Consider the following 9,795-nt stretch of genomic DNA (forward strand, 5'->3'; position numbering starts at 1 on the left):
CGTCTCAGTTTCTCCGAAACACCCGCAACATACGGAATAACCACTGGTTTGGGTCTGGGTTTGGGGTCTTCATTTTCACCTGAAGGTTGCATGGCGTTCCCATGGCATTTAAGGGTTAAAATGAAAGTAAATTATTTTTAAACAAAATGGGGTTTATGAATGGGTTCCTGGAAATYTTGTAAGGGGTCCCCAGATCCAAAAAGTCTGAGAACTTCTCTAAGTGATTACACGCAAACTGCTTTTAAAACGTTGCAATATTACAGTCAACTCTGCCTGTTTGTTAACAAAATATTTCATCTGGCAAATAACACTTTAAATTTTCAGAAAAATATGGTTGGCTGACCAAGACATGAGCAACTTTTTGGAATTACCCYAATTAAAGTTGGCTGCAACAGCTGAGCAACTTTAATAAGCAGGAAAAAAAGATTTAACTTTAATAGATTTGAGGCAAAAAGAAGAAAAATTATGTGGTTTTAGTTGAGTCATTTTACAACAAGGTTTGACCTGATCCAAAAGTTAATATTGGTGAAACAATAAAATGAAAAAAAAAGGTAAAGATGTTTAAAATGCTGAGAAATGGTTTCCAAATTTWAAAAAATAAATAAATAAAAAGAGAAAAAGAGGGAGCTGAAACGGCTCTTTAATCAGTGAGAGGGACTGTAAGGAGGCGGGCCGAGGTGCCTACTGTAATCCGATACACGCTCATGCGCACGGCGTGCACGCACACCCAGTCAAGAGGAAGGAGGGGGCACTGAGTGAGCAGTCCTGCTCGCTGCCACAAGCACGGCGGAGTTCGGAGGGGAAGGAGCGCGCCTCCTGGAGCCTGCCCGGAGAGAGAGAGAGAAAGAGAGAGAGAGAGAAAGAGAGAGAGGGGGGGGGGCACGCACACTCTGCGCGTAAAGAGGTGGAGAGGAGCGAAGAAACGTACAGTTTTCTGAGAGGAGAGCTTGCAAGCACATTTCCCTCTGTCCCCAAGCAGTTTTACGCACGCAGACTGGACCTGCTTCTTACAAGAGACGGTTGATTTTGCTCAAGATGTAAAAACGGTCGGAGCCGCAGAATAAGAAGAAAACAAATTGAAACAAAAATGCGCCGATTGTGAAGAAAGTTGTGGAGGACATTACTTTTTTTTGTTCCTTTTAAAAGCAATACTTGTTTTAGATATTCCCGATTATCAACTTTGATTTGTTGTTCTGATTTTACGCACGCTTGTTGTTTTTGCTGTCAGGGGAGGGCACAGATCCGCGGACTCTGCGCTCCGCGATGGATTCCGCGGGACTCCAGCTGTGTTTACAGTTTCAGTTACTTTGCCTTCAGAGTCTAAGCGCGTTTTTCACGCATTAAAGAAGCGGCTCACATGGTAGCTTGTTCTTGGATAGCTGCAAGCCGGCGCTTGGATTCTGGTCTCTGGTCGCGTTAGGAGAGGAGATCTGCAGCTCTGCCTCAGATTTAAAACCGTGCAGGAGGAGAGGAGCTGTTTCTTTTCCCTTTTTTTTATTATTTTTATTTCTCCACACCAGAGGGAAAACATGGATTTACTCATTTGGCTCTGTGGATGTATACTGCCGTGTATTTTACCTGCAGCTGTAAGAGCAGAGGAAGTGGGTAAGTTTGACACTTTGGCTCTTTTTTTGGCACAAATTGGAAATTAAACAGTTTATTTGTGTTTTCTATAATTACTCAAAACAACCAACAAACTCAGGCAAAGCAAGGAACATCTGCTTGTGTTTTTTATGTTGAAGTACTGAATATCAAAGTTTAACTTTTTTAGGGTTACCATCCATTTAATACACTTTACTGAGAATCTGAGGCCTTCAGAAGTCATTTTTAAATTAATAGAATCAAATAAAACTTTAATCATTGTGATAAAAAGAGATTTTAAAGGGATGGTTCTGATATTTTCAACAGCTTGTGTTCTTATTGTTCCTCTGATTGTCCTGTTGGCTGGGCATCACTTCTTCCTCACTGAAATACAATATATTCCAAAACAAGACCCATTTCCACGGAGCATAATTTTGAAAAATGCTAAGCAAATGAAAATAAAACGATGATAATAACCATTTTAGAGTTTATTTAAGCAGTTTTATAAAACCCTCAGTTTTCCAGCAGTTGTCTTGCTGCGCAGAGAGGTGACAGACATGACCGGGCTGCTGTCCGTTAGCTCCAAAAACTCCAACTGCGTTTGTCTCTGCTTCTGTCACTCAACACGGCACAGTGTGTGTGTGAGAGAGAGAGACAGATCTGCAGCCTCAGTCAATAATTATCATTTTGCCTTTTTGTTATAGACAGGGACCAGTGCAGGCATGCATTTAGCAGAAAACCAGTTGCAGCAGATGGTCTCTGTGCGTCTTTGTGCGCTTTTACGCACAAGAAGCGTCCCGAAACGAAACTAACGCATGAGATTAATGAAACATAAAATAGCTTCTACATTTAAAGTGATGCTGTGAAATCAACGAGGGAAATGAGGASAGTATCTGTGGGAAAACTTGGTTCTGTTGTAGGATTTTCCGATCCAGGAAGACTTGTGAAGATCTCATGACTGGATGGAGTGTTTTCTGCGCCAAGCATAAACAGACAGAGATGGCAGAAAAGTTGTTCTTCACAGCACATTTACTTCAATCAGTTCTGAATAAACAGATTTTACTGAAGAGCCTGGCTCCTGTCTACAACTGGTTGAGATAATTCCACCTCCAAATACTCAGTATTTCAGAAATACTTACAGTATTCAATCGAGTTCTCACCAGTTTATCCATTCTAACTATAACTTCTTGTTAATTTTGTCAGAAATGATCTTAACTTTCATATCTGTTCTACAGAAAAACACTATAAAAGAACATTTTATACCTGTTGAGACCTCTTTCTGACAAAAAAAAAATCTGCTGACGAAAAAAAAAACTTATTTTTTGTCTGAGGACTCCCTCCAGCTCTGCCCGCTGGCACTCTGGGTTGAAACGCTCACACACACTCAGCTGTAGGGCTGTGCAGGATGAAGCTTCCTCAGCACTAAACTTAGATGCCTCTCTTTTGCTGTCTCTCCAGAGATGAGACGGGGAAAGCACCAAGAGACGCAGAAGTGCGTGTATGTAGCAGGAGGGATGGAGCAGGGGGGGAAGGATGTAACAGAGACAGAACCAGGCAGGGAAGCTGCAAAACGAAGGGAACSGAACGGAAGAATCATTTTTAGCTTCGCTGTTTGATCCTGTTCCTTCATTCTGTTTGATCACAGCTGTGCCTGGAAGGCAGATAAACGGACATAATTGGCCACTCAAGACCAGCTGTCTGCTTCTATAGTGTCTCAGCTGAAATATAGTGGATGATGAAACAGGATCACCATGATACAGAGAGTTAGAGCTGCTCTGCGCTGGAAATAAAATGCTCACAGGTAGCTCTGAGGATTGATTGGATTTTTATTTTAAATAAATCACTGTGTTGCTTCACCAGAACTAAAAAAAAATCAGAAATAAAAGGAGCTCCGGATTTCAATCAGAACAATGCAGTTTCAATCATTTTTTGTTGTTCAGTGGAAATAGGCAGGGGAATACGCATTTGCTCTAACTTTTACAACGACTAAAATCACGAYTGTTTAATTTTTTAGCCGTTTTAATCCTACAAGTGGTGTTTCCATGTTATGTCAGTGCAGGTCAGAGTGATCAAAGCATCTGTTGGCTGTCTATAAAACAAACCAACAACATCATTTGTTCATTAAATGAGGTTTTACCCCCATTTTACACTCTAAAAATGAAATGTTGGATTGACTTAACCATGTTATGTTACCTGGTTCCACTTAACTGAGTTGAGTAAATTCAAAGCAATATACTCATGTTCTTTGGCTAAAAAAACTGGCATTGCTTTGAATTTACTCAACTCAGTTAAGTGGAACCAGGTAACATAACATGGTTAAGTAAATCCAACATTTCATTTTTTACAGTGTTTACTGCACAATGAAATTAAAGAGTTAATAAATGAAGAAAATGAATATCTGCTGATATTCATGCCAATATATGAAAATCATCTTGAGAAACGGTGGAGTTTTGGTGATGTTGAAAATAATGCATAATCTACAATATGCCATATGTGTTGCAAAAATAATCTGAAATTCTAGCTTGTCAGTAAAACCTGACTGTTATAGCTGTTTTTATTTGGCTGTTGCGGTTGTTTTGGATCCTTAGATTCACTATTTCCTGTGAGTTTTATTCAAACCTATGCAGTGGTTTTTAAAATATTTTGCTTACCGACAACGTTGACTTCAAATAATTTATATTTTTTTTAAAAAAAGATCTTAGTTTTTTAGTGCTCAGAACATTTTGTTGATCAGTCTCACTGTATCCATGCCACTAATATAAAACACTTTCTTACATCAAGTTTATATTTTACAGATAAATCCAGCTTTTATCAATTTTAACAATACTGTCTATAAAGATATTCAAACTACATTTTTACAGCTGCGTGGGACGAAGACATATAAAAGCAAATAATCTTGTTTCTTTATGTGTTTCCATAGAAATGTAATGTTTTCTCAAAGTGCTCCTTATTACTTCTGCGAAGTCAGACGTGTTGATTTACCGATACAGAGGGGAGGAAATTATAATAAGATCTATTTCTGATGCCTTACTGTCAGCAATTGTAAACTTTCCTTCCATTTCAGCCCACTTAAACACTGAAGTAGTATAAGAATGAGGGAAAAATAATGGAGTGACGGTGTTAATAAGGGAGGGGGAGCAGAGAAAGTGAGAGGGAGGGGAGAGAAGCAGTAGCTGAGYGGAGCCACCTGCAGAAAACCAATCCTTCCTTCTGCTGTGCACAGGAGGGTTTCTGCCTGAGGTGYAACATTAAATCGACTCTGATCATGACACCCCGAAGGTAAAACATTCACATTTRTGCTGGCTAATAATGATGGAATTACGTCACAATTAAAGGAGGCCCCGCCTTTTAAAGTAACACGACACATTTCGACAGGTTTAACAATGAAACATGCTTTTGAACAACTCTAAAACAGTTTAACTTACAGAGCAAACCTATTTAAAAAGCAGATTTTAGTTTGATTTTTACTGTGAAGGTTCATGCTGTGGCAGGTGACACTTTAATTTCACTTTAATTATCCTGCAGGTAACAGGTGTTTCCCACCAGGTAAGGATTAGGACTYATCCACATTCATCTGGTGACTCAGATGATAACACATGGGTTTTGTTTTTTTTCTTTTCTTGCATGCAAACGGCAGCACGATGGCTCGGTGGTTAGCACTAATGCCTCACAACAAGAAGGTCCTGGGTTTGATCCCTGGTTTGGACCTGGAATCTTTCTGTGTGGAGTTTGCATGTTCTCCTTATGCTCGCGTGGGTTTTCTCCAGGTACTGTGGTTTCCCCCACAGCACAGAAATATGTACAACCAGTCAATTAATCAATCAACCAAGTCTATTTGTGTAACACATTTCAGCAACAAGCAGTTCAAAATGCTTCACATCATAAAAACACAAAAAATACAGTTATAGAAGACAGTTAATAATTAGTTACAGATCTGTGATCTCAGTGGGATTTGCCAGGTTAAATAAAAATTGAAAATGTAAAATAAAAACCAGCATTTGTTGGTAACGCTTACTTTTATGGTACCCTTATTACCATGTAATTACAAGGTAACAAAAATGTAATTAAATGTAATTACTACCTTATTACCATGTAATTACGTGGTAAATAGAGTACAATTTTACTATAATTGTCTGCAGTAATGTAGCACTTACCTGGTAATGTATTACAACTCACTGTTACACCTAAATAAGTAGTAGGTAATTTGGGCAGTTTTAATTTATATTTTATTGCAATTAACCACTAACCCCAAAATTTAGTTGTATTCTTTTGGTTAAAAATATAGTGTTGAGTTACTATTGAATAGTAATTTGATTGTAGTTACCCAATAAATGTAGTTTTACTAACAGTAGTTTTTCTTTTGCACCGTAATTACCATGTAATTACATGGTAATAAGGTAGTAATTACTTCTAATTACATTTTTTATCACCTGGTAATTATATGGTAATAAGGTAGTAATTACATTTAATTACATTTTATGACCTTGTAATTACATGGTAATAAGGTAGTAATTACTTCTATTACATTTTTATTATCTGGTAATTACATGGTAAGAAGGTAGTAATTACTTCTAATTATATTTTTGACCTTGTAATTACATGTTAATAAGGTAGCAATTACTTCTAATTACATTTATACCTTGTATTACATGGTAATAAGGTAGTAATTACAGTACTTACATTTTTATTACCTTGTAATTACATGGTAATAAGGGTACCGTAAAAGAAAGTGTTACCCATTTGTTGTAGGAATGCATATCACCTGCCTATCATGTTTTACATTAAAATTATCTTTTGTTGAGAAGTAGTTTTGGTCAAATCCTAATGAAAGCTCTCATGCGTTCAGAGAAAATAAGGATGACTCTCCACTACTACCGCACTAATTTAGAGGTTAATATCTAAAGAAACGATCGAGTCAAGTCATATTTTTCTGCATTGTGGTTGATGATGTATGGCTGCTGTGTTGGCAGCACGGCGGATCAGTGGTTAGCACTGATTGCCTCACAGCACGAAGGTCGTGGGTTCAATACTTAAATCAAACCTGGAGTCTTTCTGTGTGGAGTTTGCATCTCTTACTTTTGTGCGTTTTCTCCGATTACTCTCTCACAAACCAAAAACATGAACAACAGGTTGCCTTCATTGTGATCTCACTGGGATTCGCCAGGTTAAATAAAGGTTATAAATGAATTAAATGAGGGTGTTGATCAGTTGTAGATGTACATCCAGTGATTACTTTCTGAGTACTCCACTAAAATTCAGTTACTCGTGAGATATGTTGCTAAAACGAGAAACAATCAAACACGCAGACTTTGGCGGCGGTTGGTAACTGTGGCCTAAAAGTGGCGATGTKCAGGGAGGTGAGAACCACAAAGGGTTCTTCTACTAGACATCACAAACCCAGTTTGCGCAGATCATAGACATTAAGCCAATTATCCTTTGGCACATCCTCCCTGTGTCTCTCTCATCTGTAAAAGGGAAAGAACAATTAGTGCGTCCAGCAGGATCTTCTAATTACAGTTATCATGTGATTAGTAAACTGTTAGTATTCTGGTGTCCTCACTGGCCTTTAGTAATGAGTGAACTAATTATAGAGGATGAGGAGACCTGCGTGTCTCTAGTTGTGTTTATGCACTTGTCAAGGGAACAAAAAAAAAACCATCAGATGTCTGCAGAGATTAGGAAAAAAATTSTTCAAATTGTGTTATTTGTGCAGAGTCCCAGGAGACGGTGCGAGGCCACAGGTTGTTTTCCTCTCTCTGTCTCTCTCTGTCTCCCTTCACGCTGAATCATCTTGTTGTTTCCCCCTTTCTTCACGGCACTTCAGCTCGTCTCTAATAGCGCTCTCTGTCTGTTTCTCCACACATCTCTGCCGTCACCCCGCTTTAAGGAAGCCCCTCACCTTCTGTTCTCGCCGCTCAGACACGGTGGGAAATCTCTTTACTGTCTCTGCTGCTTCTTTGTGTCCTCCCCCCACTCTTTTCTGCCTGTTCTCTCCGACTCTGTCAGTCTGTGTTTTTCTCACACTTGTTGAAAAATCCATTCACACGACTTGTTGGCGACGCGCACTCGTGCGTTTCGGAGAGGCCTGACGTGAGTCGGTGGTTTTCCAGTTGTTTGAAGGAGCACACTGGATTTAAGTCGTGAATCGTTTCCAGCGAGTTGGGATTACAGAACCGGACTCCAGTGAAAAATGATCGGGAAATTTCACACAATTAAACAATTTTAGGCTGAACTTTAAAATGATATAACAAAGCTGTTTGCTGAGTCAGCATTCACGTTTTCCTGTTTTCTTCTGCTTTTAGCAAACTACTTCCACATTGAATTTTTTTTTCTTACCTTGCTGCTGCATCCAAATATTAACTTTCTAACATTTGCAGTATATTATTTCAATAGTTATGCAGGGGAGCAGGCATGTACCCTCACGTACACTTAGATCCAGAAACTCCAATCAACTACTTGGTCCTCAATCCTGACTGGGAATAGAGAATATCAGGTTGTAGCTCTCTAATTTTGAATTGCGTTGTGGATTCAGAGGAGATTTTTAAAAAGCAGCTTAAAACTTACCTTTTTTCAGCCGACTTTTAACCAGAGTTGTCAAGTAACTAAGTACAAATACTTTGTTACTGTACTTGAGTAGAAAGTTTGGTTATCTGTACTTTACTAAATTATTTTTTAGCGTACTTTTTACTTTGTATGGAAGCCTATTTCCGCCACCCTGATAAAAAATAAAACTTGTATCTCATTATTATGACTTAGCTATCTCATAATTATGACTTAGCTATCTCATTATTATGATATACCATCTCATAATTATAAGATATTATCTCGTAATTATGAGATACTATCTCGTAATTATGAGATACTATCTCGTAATTATGAGATACTATCTCGTAATTATGAGATACTATCTCGTAATTATGAGATAGCTATCTCATACTAAGTCATAATTATGAGATACTATCTCATAATTATGAGATACTATCTCATAATTATGACTTAGCTATCTCATAATTATGAGATACTATCTCATAATTATGAGATACTATCTCGTAATTTTGAGATACTATCTCATAATTATGAGATAGTAATCATGAGATACTCATAATTATGAGATAGTATCTAATGATTACTATCTCGTAATTATGAGATAGTATCTCATGATTACTATCTCGTAATTATGAGATAGTATCTCATGATTACTATCTCGTAATTATGAGATAGTATCTCGTAATTATGAGCTACAAGTTTTATTTATTTTTTATCAGGGTGGCAGAAATGGGCTTCCATACTTTTACTCCTTACATTTTTTAAAAAAGGTAAGAAGTAGAAAGTCATTGCCCCTATTTCATTCTGGCTCATTATTGTTAAAAAATACTATATTGATAAATTGTGTCCCCCGGATAGAGTGAATTAATTGTGGCTGTGTGAAAAGTATAAATATATACCATTCTGGCACCGTATTGAATGAACTTTATAGTCTAGTAATTAAAAAAAGAATAACATTTTGTTTTTGTTATTGAAGATTATTATTGTTTGAATTTATGTTTTGGAAAAGAGTGGCAGATATAAGATTTTTTTCTTCGTTCTGCTGCGTTTCCTTTTATCTGTGATGTGTATTTTTATTGTATAATTTTCTTGTTTTATTTTTGAATTCAGTGAATAAACTTATATAGTCTAGTCTATTATTTTGAACACAATCCATCACGGCTGCACTTTAGAAAAAATTATTTTTGGGGAGGTCACCTCCCAATAAATGTCATTTTCAAAAATCCAATCACTCGTTTTTACTCAGTACTTTTAATACTCGATTGTTATGGCAGACATTTACTATGGGTACTTAAGTACAAAATAAATCAGATACCTTAAGACTTTTACTAAAGTAATAATCTTAGAGGAGACTAACTTTTACCAAAGTCATTTCATAATAAGACACTTGTAAAGTTTTATTTATATAGCGCCTTTCACAGAAATAAATTCACAAGRTATTCAGGGAAGTGGGGAGGGGGCTGTAAGGTACTGTTACGCAAGTAAGGGCGACTGTGGTGGAGTGGTTAGGGGAGTTATCCTGGAACTGGAAGGTCACTGGTTCAATCCCCCGTTTCAGTCGTCGTGTCCTTGGGCAAGACACTTCACCTGCCTTGCCTACCTCTGCTGGTCAGAGGGTCCGGTGGCACCGGTGCATGGCAGCCCCGCCTCTGTCAGTGTGCCCCAGGG

General features: G+C 37.8%; 1 protein-coding gene across 1 annotated transcript in view; it reads left to right on the forward strand.

The window, feature by feature from the left end:
- Positions 1-790: 790 nt before the first annotated feature.
- Positions 791-9,795, forward strand: part of LOC106526995 (neuropilin-2) — a gene marked incomplete in the record, with an annotated part of 146,560 nt that continues 137,555 nt past the window's right edge. Inside the window, 1 exon segment of the mRNA XM_014021745.1 lies at positions 791-1,605. Within this exon segment, the coding sequence (XP_013877199.1) occupies positions 1,530-1,605 (76 nt within the window).

This window comes from Austrofundulus limnaeus, unplaced genomic scaffold, assembly GCF_001266775.1.
Source record: "Austrofundulus limnaeus strain Quisiro unplaced genomic scaffold, Austrofundulus_limnaeus-1.0 Scaffold303, whole genome shotgun sequence".
Lineage (NCBI taxonomy): Eukaryota > Metazoa > Chordata > Actinopteri > Cyprinodontiformes > Rivulidae > Austrofundulus > Austrofundulus limnaeus.